We start from the raw sequence: 21268 nt of genomic DNA, 5'->3' as shown, positions 1-21268 counted from the left end.
GAGAGATAGTCCCTATTCATGGATGGGAAATGCAATATCATAAAAGATATTTTCCCCCAAATTAATCTATCATTTCTATAAAAATTCCAACAGGTGTGTGTGTATGTGTGTGTGTGAGAAAGAGAGAGAGAGAGAGAGAGAGAAACCTGAGAAACTGATTCTAAAATTTATATGGAAAGTCTAAGGAAGCTAAGACTTTTGAAGAAAAAGAACAGGGAGCATTTGAGATCTGGCTCCTGCCATATATAGTAAGTTTGAATCAAATATATTCTTATAAAAATTTTCTACAAAGTTGGACATTTCTTACACCAACATTTACTTGATGCAATTGGCAAAATTCTAAAGAAGTATACCCCAGGACCACCCTGCAGGCCCAGACCCAGTGCCAGGTACAAATAAGGGTCCATCCATTGTGCCCCACTGGCTCTCCATGTAGACAAAGGCATGAAAAGTGGACGGAGAATTACATTCACTGAGGAAGCAGACCAGACCCCAGGAGTGGAGTCAGGAGACGTAGTTCTTTTGCTACAAGAGAAAGAACATGAGGTGTTCCAGAGGGATGGCAACGATTTGCACATGACATACAAGATAGGACTTGTGGAAGCCCTCTGCAGGTTTCAGTTCACATTCAAGCACCGTGATGCACAACCCATCGTGGTGAAATACCCACCTGGCAAAGTCATTAACCAGCGTGTGTCCATGTGGCTCGAGGTGAAGGAATGCCACAGTATTGTAATCCCTTCATGAAAGGTGACCTTTACATAAAGATTGATGTGCAGTTTCCTCAAAACGACTGGATCAACCCCGGCCAGCTTTCTGAACTAGAAGACCTTCTGCCATCCAGACCAGAAGTCCAGAACATCATCGAAGACACAGAGGAAGTAGAGCTCCAGGAATTCAACAGCACTCGGGGCTCTAGTGGCAGGCAGAGGCGCAAAGCCTATAGCGACAGCTCCGATGAGGAAAGCAGCAGCCACCCTGGATCAGGAGTGCAGTGTGCCCATCAGGAAACCGCACCCATGTGCCCTGGTTGGTTTTCAGCCATCCCTCTGGAAGGTCTGGTCAATTCAAATGAACAGATGGACATTCCTGGCCTATGTGTAACTTTTAAAATTGGTACAGTACCACCCAGTCAGTGTGGCTCAGTGGTTGAGCATTGACTTATGAAATAGGAAGTTATGGTTTGATTCCCCATCAGGGCATGTGCCAGGGTTGTGGGCTTGATCCCCACTGTGGGGCATGCAGGAAGCAGCTGGTCAATGATTCTCTCTCATCATTGATGTTTCTATCTCTCTCTCCCTCTCCCTTCCTTTCTGAAATCAATAAAAATATCCTATATAATAAAAGCATAGTATGCAAATTGTCCCCTCAACCAGGATTTCATCTGGGAGTTCTACCAGGGGGCGGGGATGGCCGGGGGAAGGAAGGGAGGTCCCAGTCAGCAGCCGGCAGCCAGCAGCTGCTAGGGACCCTGCCAGTGTACGAATTTTGTGCACTGGGCCTCTAGTATTTTTTTATAAATAAAATAAAATTGGTATAGTATCTACAGAGTGTATAATTTAAACTAACTACAAAGCTCTACATCTTCATCTGACTGTTCAGTAGCAGAGGAAAGCACTTGAGGAAGCAAGACTTACACTCAAGTTCCAAGGTTCAGTCTTGGACATCTGTGCTCGGTTTCCATCAGTTTCGTGTAGATTCTTCTGTTCCCATATTTGAAATTCAAAGCCCACACTGTAAAGTTTGTGTGCATTCTGTCTTGAAGCTTTGTGTGTTTGGCTGTACCTGCATAATAAGCTGCTACAACTAGAATAAATGATTTCAAAACCTGTATCTCGTTTAGGTGCATGGAAATGGGCTTTGCACACAGTAGGTTTGGAGCTGACTGGGAACAATGGAAAATTACATCAGCTGTGGTTGTCATGTTATTGGTTTTGTTTTGTTTTTTTTTCTTGTTTTTTTAATCATCTTGTGAAAGATTTCAAAATTCAATAATAAAAAGCAGTTGGTGTAAAAAAATATATAGGACTTTTCCTTTCTGCCTGTTGCCCTGTGAAGACAAAACAGCTGGCATGTAATAGAGACAAATTGGGCAGCTGGAATTTGCCAGACATGCCTATGTACATGCCACCATTCGTTAATTCTGTAGTCAGACTTTTGCTGGAGGGACCCCAATGGACTAAGATTTGTTATACTGCTTTGTTCAGTGGGTAAAGTGAAAGGAAATTTAGGGATATAAATGGAAAGGGGCTCCGGAGTATGTGGGAAATATTTCATTATCTCATTGTTAAATGTCAAATAATATATAAAATTTTCAGCCCACTTGACAGACTATGTGACCTTGATTACAGCTAAGGAAGATTGATAATTTTCAAAGTTTTTGTACAATGTTTTGGCTTTTTATTATAGAGCGTTAAAAAATTACCTTAAAAAGTAAGTGCCTATGTCCATTGGTTATGCTTATATGCATGCATACAAGTCCTTCGGTTGATCTCTTACCACCCCTCTCCCGCCCCCAACCCTCCCCAGCCTTCCTGCTGTAGTTGACACTGGCAGGTAGGGGAGGCCAGGGGAATGTCAAGCAGGGGGAAAAAGAAGAGACATATGTAATACTCTTTGTAATACTTTAAGCAATAAAACAAAATTTTTTTTTTTAAAAAAAGTAAGTGCCTAAAGTAAAAAGGAAATCCACTCCCTCCCAGCCCCAACCATTGTTAGCAGTTTGTGGTGAGTCCTTCCCAGCATTTTCTTCTAGGAATATATATATAAGCATTTCAAAATACACTAACTAAATGCAATGTGGATTGGATCCTGGAACAGAAAAAGCACACGAGTGGAAAAACAGGTAGTTATTAATATTAACCAAATAAAGTCTGGTGTTTCCTTAACATTAATGTATCAAGGTCAATTTATCAGTTTTCACAAATGTATCATGGTTATGTAAAAAAGTTGTTAACATTAGGGGAAACTAGATAAAGAATACATAGGAACTCTGTGTAGCTTTTGGGCAACTTTTCTGTACACCTAAAATTATTCCAAAAGAAAAACTTTATTTTAAAAAATATATTTTAGAATGGGAATCATAGTCTACACCATTATGCAAATTGATTTTCCACATAACAAGATGTGGGGACATCTTTCATGCTGAAAATCACTATTTTTTATGGCAATAGAACATCATTATATGGATGCACCACAGTTTATTCAAGCAGTATCCTCTTGCTGAACATTTAGATGGTTGCAATGTTTCCACTGCTACAAACTTGAACTTCCTTGTACATCTATCTTTCCATGGTTGCATGGATATTTCTGTAAGACCAATTCTTAGAAGTAGATTTGTGGGTCAAAAGTATGTATATTTAAATGTGTATATTAAGTATGTATATTAAACCCATTTTTATTCCTGCCGACCGTATATGAACATGCCTGTCTCTCCCCTTCCCCTTGAACACACCTGGCCTTTATACTCCTTGTCCCTGATGTCCGCACTAATCCAGCAAGTGGGGCGAGTATTCTTCATGTTATAGCCCCTACCAGCCGGTGACTGTGGGGCACATTCCCTGCCAGGCTGGGTGTGACCGTGTTGTAACCGCCGATATCTAGGCCGAAGGCACTTGTGTACCTTTCTCAGGGGTCAAGCTGCACAGACTATGTTTCTTGAACTGGAAGCAAAAGACTATTGGAACACTTTCCAAGACTCTGTGTAAGTGCTTGACTGACTGGTGTTTAGACTCCTGCTCGCCTGCTAGTCGGGGGTGTGGTGCTGAAGTTTTAGGACCATCGCTTTTTTTTTTTAACAGAACTGTGAGGATGGAGAATGATGGGGACTGCTAATTTGGAGAGGGTGGTCAGGAAAGGACGTTCTGAGGGAGTGACATTTTTTTTTTTAAACATATTTTTATTGATTTTTTACAGAGAGGAAGGGAGAGAGATAGAGAGTCAGAAACATCGATGAGAGAGAAACATCGATCAGCCGCCTCCTGCACATCCCCCACGGGGGATGTGCCCGCAACCCAGGTACATGCCCTTGACCGGAATCGAACCTGGGACCTTTCAGTCCGCAGGCCGACGCTCTATCCACTGAGCCAAACCGGTTTCGGCAGGGAGTGACATTTGAATGAGGTGAGGGAGTGAGTTGTGCAAATACCTGGGGAAAGACAGCTCCAGGCCAAGGGAACTGCAAGTACAAAGGCCCTGAGGTAGAAGCAGGCTTGTATGTCCAGGAAAATCGAGGAGGCCAGGGTGGCTGAGCAGAATGAATGAGAGGGAGTGGAGGGAGATGAACTCAGAGAGGCGGCCAGGGACCAATTCATGAAAGACCTTGTAGGCCTTTAGATCTCATTCTAATGAGAAGCCACTCAAGGATGAGAGCGGGAGAGTAACAGGCTAGAGTGCTGTTGACTATCTTTTCATGTGTTCATTTGCCAACTGGACGCACCCTTTGGTAAAATGTCTCTTTATGGCTTCCCCATTGTCTAACTAGTGTTTGGTTCTTTAATGTTGAATTTTGAGGGTTCTTTATATATTCTAGATAGGAATGTATAAATTCTCTTTATCTGAAATGTCCAGAATGAGCAAATCCATAAAGACAGGAAGTAAATTAGTGGTTGCCAAAGGCCTGAGGGAACGGGAGGAGGGATTGACTTCTAATGGGCACAGGGTTTCTTTTTGGGGTGATGGAAATGTTCTGGAATTAGGGAATGGTGATGGCTGTACAACTCTGTGAATGTACTCAAATCCAAAGGGTCATACATGTTGAGCTTGTTCGAGGCCTGCTAAAGAGGGAGTACGGACAGAGGAGAAGGCCGGGATTGAGCCTAGGGCGCCCCTCCACTTGCCTGTCACTCTGTACAATGGGCAAGTAACTAGATAAAGCCAACAAGGCATGAGGGGATATCTGTTGGGGGTTTGCTGGGAAAGACTTCCTAGCTTTTAAAACAGGACACAAGGTAGAGATGTTTCCCCTCTTCTGGCTCTGAACATTGTCCTGTTCATGAGATACTCTGAACTGAGGCCACCATCTTGAGCCATGAGGAAAGCCACCAAGAAGAGCAGCCACGCCCTAACCGGTTTGGCTCAGTGGATAGAACGTCGGCCTGCGGACTGAAGGGTCCCAGGTTTGATTCTGGTCAAGGGCATGTACCTCCGTTGCAGGCACATCCCCAGTAGGGGGTGTGCAGGAGGCAGCTGATCGATGTTTCTCTCTCATCGATGTTTCTAACTCTCTATCCCTCTCCCTTCCTCTCTGTTAAAAAATCAATAAAATACATTTAGAAAAGAAGAAGAGCAGCCAACTTGCTGATGTTGGCAGAGTAGGCTGATAGGAAGGACCCGGGCCCCTGATGATGTCACTCCACGGAATTAACCAGCCCTGAAATGGGCTCACTCTGACTTCTTGGTAAGTGAGATAAAACCCCTTTTTAAGCAACTTTGATTTGTGTTTCCTGTTACTTGTAGCCAGAAGCACTGTCACTAATAGAGTATCAAATGCTGCTGAGATCTCGAGAAATACAAGGACAACACAGAAGCTGTAGTTGTCCGCTGGTATCTGCTTTCTCTTCTTTGCAATAATGGAATTCATAACTGGGTTGTGGCCATGAGACGAAGTTCTAGCCATGAGGTACAAGCTGAAGGGTGTGGTCATACCCTCTAAGGAAAAAGCTTGAGCATGCCCTCTGGTTCTCTTTTCTTTCCGTTTTCAATTTTCTTTCATGGACTGAATATGTCCTCTAAAATTTATGTTGAATCTCTAAACCCAAATATGACCTTGTATGGGAATAGGGCCTTTAAGGGGTAATTAAGGTTCAATGAGGTCATAAGGATGGGGCCATGGTCCCAGAGGATTAGTGCCCTTATAAGAAGAGACACCAAAGAGTGCTTTCCCTCCCATGTGAGGACTCGGTGAGAAGGTGGCTAACTGCAAGCCAGGAAGAGAATCTTCACCAGGAACCAAATCCTGCCAGAACCTTGATTTTGGACTTTACAGCCTCCAGAACTGTGAGAAAATAAATTTCTGTTGTTTCTGCTACATAGTCTATGATATGTTGATGGACAGCCCGATCTGACTGATACATTGGCTAAAATAAAAGCTTGATGGCAGAGGCTAGAGCAACACTCTTGGAGCATGAGAAGGAAGCCCTGTATTAAGAATGGCAGAATGTCCCAGCCAGTGGCTCGGTTGGTTAGAGCATCTTCCTGTACACCAAAAACGTTGTAGGTTTGATTCCTGGTCAGGACACATACCTAGGTTGAGGGTTCAGTCCCTAATTGGGGCATGTACAGGAGGCAACCGATGTTTCTTTCTCACATTGATGTTTCTCTCTCGCTTTCTCTCTCTCTCTCTCTCTCTCTCTCTCTCTCTCTCTCTCATCAATAAACGTATCCTTGGGTGAGGATTTCAAAAAAAGAAAACAATGGCAGAGCAATAAAAGAGAAGGAATTGGATCCTTAACAATCATGAGCTCTAGATCTCCAGTTCTAGATCTCCTACCAGGACTTGTAAGTGAAAGAGAAAAATAAATTTGGATATTGTTCAAGCCTGTTATTTTCTGGTAGATTATACTACTTTTCAGCAAATACTGGTATTCATTCTCTCTCCTCTTCCCCTTTATGAGAGGGATATATTCCCCTGCCCCACTGATAGATCACAGGCTTGGCCATGTGACTTGCTTTAGACAACCAAATATGAGCATATGGGATGTGTATCATGCCGAAGCAGACTTTAGATATGCTTGTGGCCTGGTTTGGTTTCTGGGTTCCGGCCTCCTCTACAGGAGGAGCATGCCCTGGGAAACTGCTGTTCCTTTCCTGGATCCTGGAATGAGAGGCTAATAAAACAGACCTGAACCCAGCCCACAGCCTGAAATAGAACCATCACAGCCAACATGCAGAACCATGGGAGGAAAGCAATTTTTGCTTTAAACCAGCAATTTTTCGACCTTTTTCATCTGATGGCACACATAAACTAATACTAAAATTCTGCAGCACACCAAAAAAATATATTTTTTGCCGATCTGACAAAAAAAATATCATTTTGATTCATTCATACCAAACAGCTATTGTTGTGTTGTCTGTTGTCATTTTTTTAAATTTTACAATCTCAAGGAAAAGCGGTCCGAGCCCCTGACTAAATAATCAGCATTTGCCCGTTTTAAAAATTCTTGTGGCACACCGGTTGAAAATCGCTGCTTTAAGCTATTGCAATTTAGGGGTTGTTTGTTTTGCATGTTATCACAGCAAAAACTGAAGAATACAGGTTCTCTCTGTTATCATATCAGAGCTCATATTCTAACTAAAACAAGGGATGAAAATAGGCCCTTGAATCTCATGACACGAGGGTCACTGGTGACCTTGGGACAAATTGCCTCAGTGGAGTAGTGAGGCCAGAAGGCAGACTGGAGCAAGCTGAGCAGTGAGTGAGAGGTAAGGAAATGAGATGTGTGCAGGCAGCTCTTTAGAGAAGTGTGGCTGTGATGGGAAGGAGAGGGGTGGGCACTGGCTGGAGGAGGGGCTGTGGAGGCCAGTGGCAGCCTCGCAGAAGTGCTGCTCAGACCTGCCCTGGAGAAGGAACTTGCTGATGAGATGTGAGGAATTCAGTCAGCTGACAGCCTCCTGTCTAGCACCTTCCGGAAGCACTGCAGCATTTGAGCCGAGACCACACTCTTGGCGGGCATTTCCCAGTCAGTGACAGAGCATGGCAGGGGTACCAGCACCTGAACGCCCAACCAACACAGGTGGGAAGGGTTTTCTGTTGTTTGCTTTTTTTTTTTTTTTCAATTTCAGAGAGGAAGGGAAAGGGAGGGAGAGATAGAAACATCAATGATGAGGGAGAATCATTGATCGACTGCTTCCTGCACACCCTACACTGGGGATTGAGCCTGCAACCTGCCATGTGCCCTGACTGGGAATGGAACTGTGACCTCCTGGTTCACAGATTGATGCTCAACCGCTGAGCCACACCAGCCAGGCTGTTGTTTGCTTTTAATGATAGAGAGCAGAGTGTGCTTAGAAACTCAAAGTGAAGAATCCAGTTGGGAAAGAGCAGATGACTAGGGAAGGGAAAAGACACCCAGATGGAGAGAGGGAGGTCCCTGTGAAGGCAGAAGGAGATGAGGTCTGGACTGAGGGGGAGTGGTTCCTCCGGCCAGGGAGGAAGGAAAGGCAGGAGAGAAGGAGGAATGAGAGCAGGGTGAAGGCAGACCTCCCATCAGTGAGTTTTCTTTTTCTGAAAAGTGGGAAGCAAGATGAGATCTGAGAGTCAGGAAACTAAGTCCTTCCAGGTGCATGGTCTGCGTCTCCATTTTCTGATCTTGGCCTTGGTCTTCCCACCGGGAACATAAACAGCTTTAGCTAAACCCCGGTCCCTAAACATGTTTGAGCCTCAGAGGCTTTTGAGAAATACACTTTAGGGGAACCCATCCCTGAACTGCTTGATCGGAATCTTTGAGACAGAAGTAGTGGGAGCAATAATCTATATACAGGGTGTCTCCAAAAAATGTATAGACACTTTAACAGCTGATAGCTCAATATTGAAAATGAAATGTATTTTAATAAACACTACCTTTATAATTATTCAAAGTATGTATATACATTTTTGGGACACCTTTTATATTTTTAAAAGTGCCCTTTGGTCCTAGCTGGTTTGGCTCAGTGGATAGGGCCATGGCCTGTGGACCTAAAGGTCCTGGGTTCGATTCTGGTCAAGGGCATGTACCTCAGTTGCATGCTCCTCCCCGCCCCGCCCCAGGCCTTGGTCAAGGCATGTACAGGAGGCAATCAATTGATGTATTTCTCTCACATCGATGTTTCTGTCTTTCCCTCTCTCTCCCACTCTCCCTAAAAATCAATGGAAAATATCCTCCAGTGAGGATTAACAATAAATAAATAAATAAATAAATAAATAAATAAATAATAAAATGTCCTTTATTAAAAAAATATTTCTCTCTGTCTTTTCCTCTCTTTCACTCTCTCTAAAAATCAATGGAAAAATATCCTTGGGTGAGGATTTAAAAAAAACAAAATTAAAAATAAATTAAAAATCACATGGGAAAAAGAGTGCCCTTGGGCATGATGGGATGCATAGTCAGGTTTGGGAACCGCCCTGCAGGGCCTCCAGCTCTGTGGCTCCAGGGAGAAGGTGCAGCATTTTGCTGAAGGTATAAACTATAGAATAAGCCACATGCCACACTTCCTGTCACCTATAACTACAAAGGCCCAAAAGGTACCAGAACTCAAGAGGAACCACAGTAAGATAAAATCAGTAGCAAAACCAGAGACCCCACCTATGTGGGAAACTCACCATGCACACTCTGGCCCCTGTGGCCATGTTTCCAAGCCCCCAGGTGGGCTGTGGGGCAGGTCTTGGTAAAAGGAACTCCCCAGGCAGCAGGACTAAGGAGTTGAATCAGGGCCATCACAGGAGATCAGGGATGCTTGGCTGCCCTGCAAAGGGGTGGAGACCAACCCAGGCATTTCTGAAACCTGAGTCCTGGAGTTGGGGGGAGGGGAAGGAGGGGCTGCCTGGCCCTGAGTGCCCAAGCCAGCCCCCCACCCCCCCTTATAGCTCCTCCTCTGCCTGGATGCCCCTTCTCTAGGGCTGCTCCAGACTGTGCAGGACACCTCCACTCTCCCTTTGCCTCCCTCTGCCCCTAAGGTTGGGTGGGGACAGGCTGGGGCCACCAGCAGCTCCATGGACAGAGACGTTGCCTCTGCTCACCTTCCAGCTTTGGAAAGAAAGGAAGAGAGATCTGTGTTGATTTGCATTTGGGGGATCCTACACCCTCCTAAACTTCTGGGAGCAGAAAAAGTGATTTGACCTTGGATTGACTGTAGAAGAAGGGACAGAAAGAGCTCAGAGCATTCTCCCAGGTACGAATTCTTCACTTTTGGGGGAGGGCGGCGCGGGGGGGGGGGGGGGGGGGGCCGTGGTAAGTTTTCCACTGTCAGACGTGGAGTTGTTCTTGATGATCTCCCAGACCCCTTCTGACTGCTTCATTCCATGATTCTGCTGCACTAAACTTCATTCAGTCATTCAATAAACATTTCCTGTGTACCCATCCTGGGCCAGGTACTGCTATCGAATAAAACCTAGTCAGTCCCTGCCTTCAAGGATTCACAGTCTAGATGGGAAGATTGTGAATAGCTGCCATACTTACAGTGCGGCAGACACTGAGCTACCCCTTTCATAAACTTATTTAACCCAGCAACAACTGTAAGAGGTAAGTGTATTACTAACCCCATTTTACAGATGAGGGCAGTGAGTCCTACTTAGCAAGGTGAGGTCACACAGAGTAGGTAGTAGTTGGTGGAGCTGGTGGAGTTGTGTTATGCTGCCTGCCTGCCCTGCACTTAAAGAGACAGTTCAGGGCAAAAGGTGTACTCATGAAGGGTGGGGAGGGAGCGAGAGTGCTTTAGAGCAGCGGTCGCCAACCGGTGGTCCGTGGACCACTGGTGGCCCGTGAGGTCCGAAAGGTTGGTGACCACTGCTTTAGAGAGCCAAGCTCAAACAGGGCAGGGAATGGTTAACCTTCACTTTGACCAAGGTTCCCAGGGAGTGAGGCAGAAGCAGGCTTGGGGCCAAGTTTGGAGCTGGAGGTAGGCAGGCTCCAGGAGCCCACGGGGAGCTCTTTGGGTCAGCTGGGACTTGAGGTCAGTGGGGATCAGGATCAAGGGCCCTTCTCCATAACCCCTACCCGGGGTGGCAAGGGATACAGTGGGGTGACTTGAGGATTCCCAGCCAGGCTCCCTAGAAACTGGGTGTCCCATATTCATATGGGTGGGGCTGACCTGACCTGGAGGCAAGCGTCCCAGCAGCCTGAAGGTTGTGTGGCCTGAGGCCCAGGGAGTGGGGGGCAGACCCCCATCACTATGGATCTCCTCAGCAAAGATTGGACTGTGGCTCCCCCTACTCACACTCTCAACTCCCATCTCCCAGCTGTCTCCAGGCCAGGCAAAGGGAGGACAAAAGCTGATTATTCCACTGGGGGCTGTCCTAGGCCCCATGAATGGGGTATTGAAAACCCCATGCCCACATCCAGATAGGTTTTCATCCTCTCCCCAACCAGACTCTTTGTATGCCAGGGCCCAGGCACAGCCAGGGAGGGATGGGGGAGGGGGGTGTGTGCTGGGAGGGGCACCCATGGACCTGCACTCTCAATATATTGAAAACAGAACTATCCCCTCAGCCAGCACCCCACCCCTGTTTTGTATGTGAAGAAAGCAGGCCTGGGGGTGTTTCTGGGATGCTGGTTACGTGATGTAAATGTTCACTGAGTTCTACACTTATGGCTTCAGTACTTTTTTATTTGTATACCTCAATCCAAAATTTAACAACAACAACAAATCCTCAAGGGCTTCTCATCCCCAAAAGACAGAGCATCCCAAATGGCATTTATTCTCTCACCCTTCACTATCACCATTTTTTTGTATATTTGTGAGTCATAGGAACTATATTTCCTTGATTTTTTAATTGACTCATTTCTTCTGATTTAAACTAACTTTAAAGAGAAACTTTATGTTGTTCCAATAAATGGAAAACCAGGATCCATTGCCATAAATAGAAGGCATTGTTTAAAAAAAAAAAAAAAGCAATGAAAATAAAACCATAAATATTCATTTATCTCCCCCTAAATTTATGTGGGTTGCCACCAGTAGCACCAACACCACCACCCTTTGGGATACATTGCCTTTCTGGGTTTGGACCCAGGCAACCTTTCAACTTCATCTCCCACCATTCATTTTCACACACTCCAGCCAGACCTAACTCCTCATTAGCTTCCATCTGTGTTCCCTTCCTTCTCATCTCCCAGCTGTTGCTCCTGCTGCCTCCACGCAGAATGCCAACCCCAAGTGGAAATATCACTTCCCCCTGAAGCTCTCACTGGGACCTTCCAGCTGGAAGAAGTGACTTGGAATTTTTAATTTCAGATGTTCCTGCTGTGACCTCTTCACCAGCTCCATGATGGAACCATTAGAAAGGCCCTCGACTGGCTGGACACACAAGGAAGCAGAAATTCAAATTGGTCCCCAACCAGATCAGAGCAGGGGGTGGAGCCCTGGAGACAGGAGTACAGTACCTGCACCTATCCCCCCAGCCCTATCCTTCCTCCTCCTCTTGCCACTGGGTGAGTGCTGTCCCCCTAACCCCAACCACTTCCCTTCCTGACTCTCAGTTTTCCCAGCTGTAAAATTATGGTGGGAGGTGGTTTGTAAATGAGGCAGTTTCCAACATTCTTTCCATCTCCGACATCTGTCCAGGGTTGATTAGAGCTAAGGGTCTGACTTGGAGAAGCGGAAGACTCAGTGCTGGAGGTGAGGGGTCAATGTGCACAGAGAATGGGCAGTTAAGGGACATTGGAAATAGGAAAGGAGGGAAAGGGGATGGGCTTACTAATGGCTGTTGGAAAGGCAGCTGGTCGAATAAATGAAATCAAATGACTTAGGGACTATCCTAACTTAAAAAATGAAGAAACCAAGTCTCGGTTTCTTCATCTGTAAAATGGGTACCTCAGTACATGTCTCAGAGCATTGTTATAAGGATTCTCTGAAGTGATGTATGTGAAAGTGTCTAAACACAGTAATAGCCTGTGCACAAGCGGACTATTATGGAGTTTTCAATTTCCCTTGGTAGGCCAGTTTCCCTGCTTCCTCCCTGCCTCTCAGGCCACGTACTCAGAATTGTAAGGTGAAGGCAAGTGTGGCGATTTCGGTTGGAATCCCAGTTCTACCTTTTGCTGTGTGGCCTTGAGCAAGTTGCCTAACCTCACTAAACCTGAAGTTTCCCCACCTGCAAAATCCTACCTACTTTATAAGTTGTCTTAATGATGAAGTGGGCCAGGCCACATAGAGCAGTGAGCACAGTGCCTGGAATGTACATTCACGAGAACTGAAGGAGAAGGACTCATCTAGGTAAAGCTTTGGGGGGGAAATCACAATGAACCCCAAAACCAGTTCACACACGTAAAGCAGAGCTACTGAGCGTCTGCGGAATAACAGGCTCCGGGCAGAGGGCTCGGCGGGACCCCAAGATGAGACAGGCATGGACACATCGCCAGGCAGGAGGCCCCAAAAGGGGAATGTATGTGGTGCCCAGTGATTCAGAAGGAATAGAGAGCACTTCTAGCTGAGGGCTCCAGGAAGGCTTTCTGGAGGAGGGGTTCTGAGCCGGGTCTTGAAGGCTCGAGAGGGCTGTAATGAGCAGGATTGACCAGAGGAGACTGCATGGTTCAAATCCTGGAGACAAGACTGATGGGATATTAAGAAGGTGAGGCTGGTCAGAAGATACTAGAAGGCTTTGTAGAGAAAGCTCAGGGGCTGGGACTCCTATAAGAAAAGAGGAGTGTTTGAGAAATTTAGCAGTGGAGTGGGGATAAACAGATCTGTCTTAGGCAGCTCTCTCTGGGTGCTCCATGACCAATGGGAGAGGGTGAAGCAAGGAGGCCAACTGGGACAGTCAGGGAAAGAGGTGAGACTTGGGGAAAGTAGGAGTAGTGAAGAGGAGGGGCATGATGGAAGAGGGGGCCAATGCTCTCCCCACTCTGTTTCAGCCAGTGCCCTACAGCCCACCCCACTGCCTTTTCCAGGTAGGTGCCCCTGCTCCTTCCTCCCCACCCCCCCTACTCCGACCCCAGGTACTCAGATGCTCAGACAGAAGACCTCTATTGTTTTAGATGCCCCAAAGGGACTGCACCAGTCTCCCCAATATATAGGAAGGGAGAAATGAGATCTAGGAGGGACTGTTCCTAAGGCTCCCATAACTTCATGGCAAGATGGGCATCCTGTAGGTTGGACCCAGGGATCCCCCAGGTGCCAGTTCAACCCTCTCCACAGAACTGAGGTTGGTGGGGGGTCCGAGCCGCTGCCGGGGGCGTCTGGAGGTCCTGCATGGTGGCTCCTGGGGCAGCGTTTGTGACGATGACTGGGACGTGGTGGACGCCAATGTGGTATGTCGTCAGCTGGGCTGCGGCCTGGCGCTCCCTGTGCCGAGGCCCCTTGCCTTTGGGCAGGGCCGAGGCCCCATCCTGCTGGACAACGTGGACTGCCGTGGGCAGGAAGCTGCTCTGAGCGAGTGCGGCAGCCGAGGCTGGGGAGTCCACAACTGCTTTCACTACGAGGATGTGGCTGTCCTGTGTGACGGTGAGCAGAGTCCTGTGACCTAGGAGGGCAGGCTGTGTCAGATAGCAGGGCTGAAGGCTAGATAAACGAAGGGACTTCCCAGCGGTAACACTGTTCCATGCAGAAGACCAAGCCAGTGGGTGCATTGCATGGTGTTGGGGAAGAGCTCCAGGCTGGCCAAGAGCCCTGGACCCCAGTGGTGCTTCTAGGTCTGTGCGACTTTGGTCAAAACTCAACATTACTCCTTCCATGTAGGACTTTGACTGTTCCAGCAAAGTCCCCTTCTCATTTTTTAAATCAGATGATTGGGGTCAACACTGCCACAGGTTCACTTGGCATAGAGTTACATCCGAAACCTCTGAGAGGCTTTGACCTTGAGAGCAGTGGTTTTAATTTTCGAGAAAATCCCCTGGAAGGCTCAGACTGTGGCCCCATCCCAGTTTCTCCTTCTGCAGGTGTGGGGCTGAGCCTGAGAATTTCCCTTTCTAACAAGGTCTCAGGTGATGTGGTGCTGCTTTAAGAACTAAAAGAACTCCTCTAGAGCTACTGCTTCCTGGACTCAGGGGGCCCTTTCACCTCTCCTATCCCCGGCTTTTATCCTTTGTGTGACCAAAGGCCCTGAGGAGCAGGCACCTTAGGGGTCCACGCCCTGCTACTTATACACCTGTGGGTGTGAGGATGGAGAACAGAAAGATCCATTTATCATCCTCCCTTCCTTTCCAGAGTTCTTGCTCACGCAACCCCCAACAAAGAAAGTGTTAACCAGCAGGGCACCCCCTACAACTACCCAGAATGGGAGAGGTAAGTAAAGGCAATGTGGGGGGCCACCTGGGTCTTAGGAGAGGGACCCAGAAAACAGTCTCTGATATCAACCCTAAGTGAGAAGAGAAGGATTACTGATGGTGGAGTTTGGTCATTCCTCCTCCCCATCCTGCCTCCTGTACCCCCTCAGGCTGCTCACCTTCTGGATAGGGAAAGAGGATTCATTCCTGTAGAATGACTAAAAATAGTCAGCACACGGTTGGAGAAAGTGAGAGGTGAGCGCTAGAGCTTAATCTAATGGGAGAGTCAGATATGCACAGAAATGCTGATAATGATGTAGAACAAGAAAATGAAAAGCAATCTAAAAGAGGCACAACAGGTAACAGGCAGGGAAGTCCGGAGGAGGAAGAGCGTCCAGTCCATCAGAGAGCAGGCAGGGCTTCCTGGAGAAGGAGTTGTGGGTGCTGCACCTAGGCAGGCGAGAAGGCTTTCACTGCATCTTAAAGGAGGAAGCAGCACGAGACCCTCAGGAGAGCATGGACAAAGGCAGGGAGGGTTGCTGTTAGGCAGGGAGTGACACAGTCAAAGCCAGTCTGTCCTCTGATCCCACAAACCACCCCCAACCTGGGCTGTGAGGAGACAGTGCCTTGGGGTGAATGAGTCGCTCCTCCAGGGCTTTCGCTTCCGGGACACCATGCGCTGTGGGGGTGGGGTGGGGGCATTGTAGAAGTGCATGGGTCTAGGGAGGCGATGGGAGGCAGCGCCCTGTGGGATTTGCTCCTTGCCCCTTGCCACCCCTTCTGCCCCCATCGTCACCAGGTGAGGGCAGTGTGCGCCTGGTGGGGGGCGCAGGCCCCTGCCAGGGCCGAGTGGAGATCCTGCACGGTGGCCTGTGGGGCACCGTGTGCGACGATGACTGGGGGCTGCCAGACGCCACCGTGGTCTGCCGCCAGCTGGGCTGCGGGGAGGCCCTGGCCGCCACCACTAACGCCTTCTTCGGCTATGGCACGGGACACATCCTGCTGGACAACGTGAACTGTGAAGGCGGCGAGCCCCGCCTGGCAGCCTGCCCGAGCCTGGGCTGGGGCGTGCACAACTGCGGCCACCACGAGGACGCGGGAGCGCTCTGCACAGGTGCGGGCTCCGGTGGGCGGGACCGGGCCGGGTCCAGCAACCCGAGGAGCCTAAGTGGGGCTTGGGCGGCGCGGGAGGGGGGGGGGGGTTGGGGGCTACCTTGATGTCTCCCAGAGTAATCCAGAAAGGCCCCGAAATTACTGTTAATATCTCAGTGCTGCTCTAGAAGTGCCTCAGGAAACGTCAGTACTCTTTGTGGTGAGCTCCACAGCTGTGTAATACTGGAGTATTGTTCTACCAACACTCTAGAACAGCGGTTCTCAACCTGTGGGTCGCGACCCCTTCACGGGGTCGCCTAAGACCATCGGAAAACACATATATAAGCACTGCACGCTAACCGATTGCGCCACTGGAGCTCCGTAAAAACACATATATAATTACATATTTTTTTGTGATTAATCACTATGCTTTAATTATGTTCAATCTGTAACAATGAAATTGGGGGTCACCACAACATGAGGAACTGTATTAAAGGGTCGCGGCATTAGGAAGGTTGAGAACCATTGCTCTAGACCTAGCTAGCAGTACCCCAAGAATGCCCCAGGAATTTCCGAGCATATCCTAAGTACTCTTCATGGAACACTTCGAAATAATAGAATTCTATAATTGCCCAGAAACACTACATTGCAGCCCAAGTATGACCCCAGAATTACCCAGTGCTGCCCTCTTTAATCCTGATGCTCTTATAATGCCCCACCTGGCCCCTCTCCATTTTGAGAAGTTTTTTGAGCAAATACAAATAATAGGGCCAATAATGGCACTTTAAAAATGGACTCCACTCTACAAGCTATAAATGCTTGCCCATGCCTCACAGCAAACCAGGGGCCATAATTTCCAGTTTCCAGGTGGGAAAGCTGAGGCCCAGTGAGGCAGAGCCACACCCGTGGTCACACAGTGAGCCCTGGCAAAGTCACGGCTTACTTTGCTGAATGGTCTCAAGCATGACCTTTGCCTTTTCTAGTCTATTTTATTTGTAGGATGGGGATAACGAGTCTTGTTCTGCAAGTCCCTCAGGACTGTGCATGGCCCTCCCCCTGTGGTCAAGACCTTCTCTATCTCTCCATTTTGGACACACATTGGGTTTCTGAGAACATTGGAAAGAAAGGAAAGCATGTCTGTGAAAGTCCTGTGTAAACTGCGATGTGTACGCCTGTACAGCACCAGTGAATTACGACCATTGTCAAAGTGGGGCAGACCTTCATGGACCCCAGATGGGGCTAAGCCCCCAGCTCTAGAAGTACAATCTGTGGTCTTCTTCAGAGAAATCCTTCTATCCTCCTGACAGCCAAAGGCTGACCAGGAACTAGAACCTCAGCCTCTGACTCTGCTCCCTTCTTTCCTGCTCTAGTTCTAGGGCCCCCGACGCTCACAGCACTGCCACCCTCAGCCACAAGAGAGGACTGGGCCTGGCACACAGAGCCAGAGGGTAAGGAGCCCAGCTTGAGCCTGCTAGCCTCCAGGCTATAATGGTAGGGGGAAGGTGAGTAGGGCTGGGGATCGAGAAGGCTGTTGAGATCCATAGGAAGGGGCCTAATTAGAAGGCCAGAGCTTTTGACCAGATGGTAGAGGTGGGTGAGAGGACAGAGGAACAGATGGAGAGCAAGGATGAAATCCAGACCTCTGAAAAGTTCAGTAAGGTGGGAAGACGTAGTAAGCGATTTCTTCAAAGCTCTTAAGTAAAATTTGGGTTGGTGGTGAGGGTGGGAACTAAGAGGCCTTGTGAGAGGTTTGAGATAAAGGTTGAATGAAGGATAGAAGTACATTTACAATTAGGGTTGAAACTATCATTGGGATTGAAATTAGGATAACGCCTGGAAATAGGATTTGGTTCATTCCAATCCAGTTTCCAGAGGACCCCACCACACCAATCAAGGTGGTGACTCTAGAGTTGAGGTTGAGTGTGGGTGCCGATGTGGTACAGTTGGGGGGCTTCAGCAGGAGCGCCCATGCCCTGCTGTAGGCCAGAAGGCCTCTTTGTCCCTTTCAGATGCTCTATCTAGATGCCCTGTCTCCGCAGCCACAAGAGTTGGTGCCCTGCCTTCCAGGGAGACAGCCTTGTTCACCACAGCCTCCTGGGTCGCGGGGAAGAAAAGTAAGTGGCAGAGCGGGGATTCCGGGGCGGGTGGGAAAAGGTGGGGCTGGGGCCCTGCCTGGGAGCTGGTGGCTCCAGCGCAGTCCCTCTGGCCCCGGGCCTGTGCGCCCTGCAGGCGGGCGGCTGCGGCTGGTGGGCGGCCCGGGACCGTGCCGCGGCCGCGTGGAGGTTATGTACGCCGGGGGCTGGGGCACCGTGTGCGACGATGATTGGGATTTCGCGGATGCGCGCGTGGCCTGCCGTGAGGCAGGATGCGGGCCGGCCCTGGGCGCCACGGGCCTCGGTCACTTCGGCTACGGCCGCGGCCCCGTTCTGCTGGACAACGTGGGCTGCGCCGGCACGGAGGTCCGCCTGAGCGACTGCTTCCACCTGGGCTGGGGGCAGCACAACTGCGGCCACCACGAGGACGCGGGGGCGCTCTGCTCAGGTGAGCCCGCCGCGGGGTCGCGCACAGAGGCAGCTCAGCCCTGGGCGGGGCCGCGCGCAGGCTGGTGCTGCGGCGCGGGTGGGGCGGGGCCGCGCGTGGCGGCTCCCTGCGGCAGTGCCCCGTGGGAGGGCCCGCGTGGCGGCTCCCTGCGGCAGTGCCCCGTGGGCGGGGCCGGAGAGGACGCGCAATCCGCAGGGAGGCGGAGCCCGCCGTGGGTGCACGGCCGCTGCGCTGCACGGGCGGCGCCGGAAGGAGCCTTCTGCAGTGAGAGTGTGGGGTGGGGCCGGCCCGCGTGCCGCAGTGAGGGGCGGGGCGTGAGCGACCCAGACCCGGGATGAATTCCGAAAGCCTGTCAAGGGCGGGGCTGGGGTGTTACTGCTCTGCCGAGTCAAGGACCCCCAAAGCTCTAATAAACGGAGAGTTGATCAGCTTTTGGAAGCAAGCCCCATGCCGTTTGGAAGGAATCAATAAGTTAGGGGTGTTTGCAGGGTCTTACACATTTTAAAATGCTGTTCGTTGCTTGGTTTGGGAATTGATATATTCGCCCTGGTGGTAACCCCGGGGCCTAGTGGCCTTGGCCACAAAGGGTAGGCTACAGGGGATTCTGCTTTGGGCCCCAGGGTGAAAAAAGTACAATCACCATTTCTGATGGGGGGGTGGGGGTCTTTCTTCGGGGTCCAGTAAAGTCCATTGTCCCTAGATCAGGCTTCCCTTGCGAGGGTAGGAGGTGACTTGGCCTCAAGCAACATGTTCCCCCATGTGACAGCCACCTCTTTTTCTTTGTCCTTGATGAGCCAGGCCCAGAGGAGCTAGGACTGCAAGTCCAGCAGGATGGTTCTGAGACCACCCGGGTTCCCACTCCTCGGCCCAGGGACGGTAGGTGCCCACAGCCCCTAAGAGGGAAGTAGAGGCATCAGGATCAGGAGAGGTCACAGCCTGGGGTTAGGTAGCTCAGCAGATTTTACCATGTCCTGGAACCTTTGCCTTTTTGGGCTAGTCTCAAGTCTCATTAATAGAGGTATAGTGTTCAGAAAGAGGGAGATGGGTGTTAAGCTAAAGGAATCTGTAGCTTAAATGAGGGGATAGGGCTCCTTTCCTGAGGAGGGAAATGAAAGAAGTTACTCTTTAGCCTGGGGAGTCCAGGGGGTGAGGGTAGGCAATGATAACCTCGGGAGACACTGATGACTTCAGGGGACACAATCACAGGCTCCAGAGAGTAGCCCTGTAGCTGAGGTACTGGGATTATGAACAGTGGACTAAGAAGAGAGCAGACATGCAACCCAACATGCCGAGAGTACCCCACAAAGGCTTGTACATGTTATTCCATCTGGAGGCTGAATATTGACTGACGTCCATCCTATTTTAATCTCATTTGTCTGCCCTTGTCCAGGGGCTCCCAGGGCAGTGCTGTGTCTCATGCCAACACCCTTTGCCTCCTCTACCCCTTCCCTGTCCTTGCTTGGGAGTGGCGTGGCATGGGCCAGCACCTTCCAGCTCCCGGCCTTGTCCCCTTACAGGGCACCTACGTCTGGCCAATGGAGCCCATCGATGTGAGGGGCGTGTAGAGCTCTTCCTAGGACAGCGGTGGGGCACTGTCTGTGATGATGCTTGGGACCTGAGGGCAGCCGGTGTCCTGTGCCACCAGCTGGGCTGTGGTCAAGCTCTGGCAGCCCCTGGAGAAGCCCACTTTGGCCCAGGCCGAGGCCCTATCCTCCTGGACAATGTCAAGTGCCGTGGGGATGAAAGCACCCTTCTGCTCTGCTCTCATATCCGCTGGGATGCCCACAACTGTGACCACAGCGAGGATGCCAGTGTTCTGTGCCGGCTGTTGTGACCCGCAGTCCACCTCTTCTAGGAACCTACTATGGCCTGCCCCTCTTCCTCCAGGAAGCCCTCCTCCTGGGACAACTGCAGTTCACTCAGCCCTTCCCTCCCCTTGCCTGGGAGAGAGCCTGCCCAAATGCTGTGGTCCTGCATAGCACGGCCTGGCTTTATCCCATCAACTGTTGTGGACCCAATTCAACGAGAGCTCCCACTTTCTGCTCAGCCAAAACAGAAAATTGGGGAAAGGGAATGACTTCTAACTCTCTCTCTGGTAGGGCTCCAGGTACAGCACCCCTAATCCTACCTTCCTGGAACCCAATCCAGGTGATTCAGGAGAAAATGGGGTCTCTCCCTTCCCCGACCCATCTTGGGATCCCCAAGAAGAGGGAAGATAGGAGAAGCCTGCAGCCCTTACCTTAGCCTGCCTGGGACTGTAGAAGAACCTGGGTTGTTGCCCTGGCTTGTTCCATGAGGGCCCAGACTCAGATGGTGCTTGACTGGATAAGGGGACTGGAGGGGCCAAAGCAGGGACAGTGGCCTCTCCCTGCAGCTAGAACCAGCATCTGTGATTTATGCTGCCCCCACCACAGAGCCTCCACTTTGCAATAGCAAAGAACTGAGGGGGTCTGTAACCATCCATTCATAGGTGCCAAGTCAATAAAGCATTGTCCCCCCTGTCTTTTAACCGAGGTCAGTGTTTGGACACAAATGCATTGTTTGTGGCAGCAGGAAAGACTGGTAAAGATTTTTTGGAGGCTTGGGGATGGAGGGCGGTTCAAGAGCATCATCCGAGAGCTCTCTGCAGGCCCATCACATCCTGGAAATGCTGACTCAGTATCAGGCCTGGAAGGCCTCTAGGGGGTCTCCTAGTCCACCCCTGTTTTGCATTTACAAATAGAGAAATCTAGGTCCTGCAA

The 21268-nt window shown here is 49.6% G+C and overlaps 1 protein-coding gene across 2 annotated transcripts; it reads left to right on the top strand.

Annotated features, from left to right (window-relative positions):
• The first annotated feature begins 9613 nt into the window (after positions 1-9613).
• SSC4D (scavenger receptor cysteine rich family member with 4 domains) lies at positions 9614-21036 on the top strand. Of its 2 annotated transcripts, XM_059693516.1 has the most exons (12): positions 9614-9867; positions 11926-12122; positions 13545-13580; positions 13828-14133; positions 14836-14913; positions 15694-16008; positions 17357-17434; positions 18026-18100; positions 18216-18527; positions 19326-19403; positions 20045-20354; positions 20419-21036. In XM_059693516.1, exons 2-12 carry the CDS (start codon positions 11957-11959, stop codon positions 20504-20506), a joined length of 1842 nt encoding a protein of 613 aa, XP_059549499.1. In that variant the 5' UTR covers positions 9614-9867; positions 11926-11956; the 3' UTR covers positions 20507-21036. The 2 variants fall into 2 exon arrangements, with proteins under 2 accessions (XP_059549499.1, XP_059549500.1); XM_059693517.1 differs by having other exon boundaries at positions 20045-21036.
• Positions 21037-21268: the final 232 nt, after the last annotated feature.

This window comes from Myotis daubentonii, chromosome 4, assembly GCF_963259705.1.
Source record: "Myotis daubentonii chromosome 4, mMyoDau2.1, whole genome shotgun sequence".
Classification (NCBI taxonomy): Eukaryota; Metazoa; Chordata; class Mammalia; order Chiroptera; family Vespertilionidae; genus Myotis; species Myotis daubentonii.
Note: the sequence above shows the minus strand (reverse complement) of the source record. Positions and strands in the feature narration are given on the sequence as shown.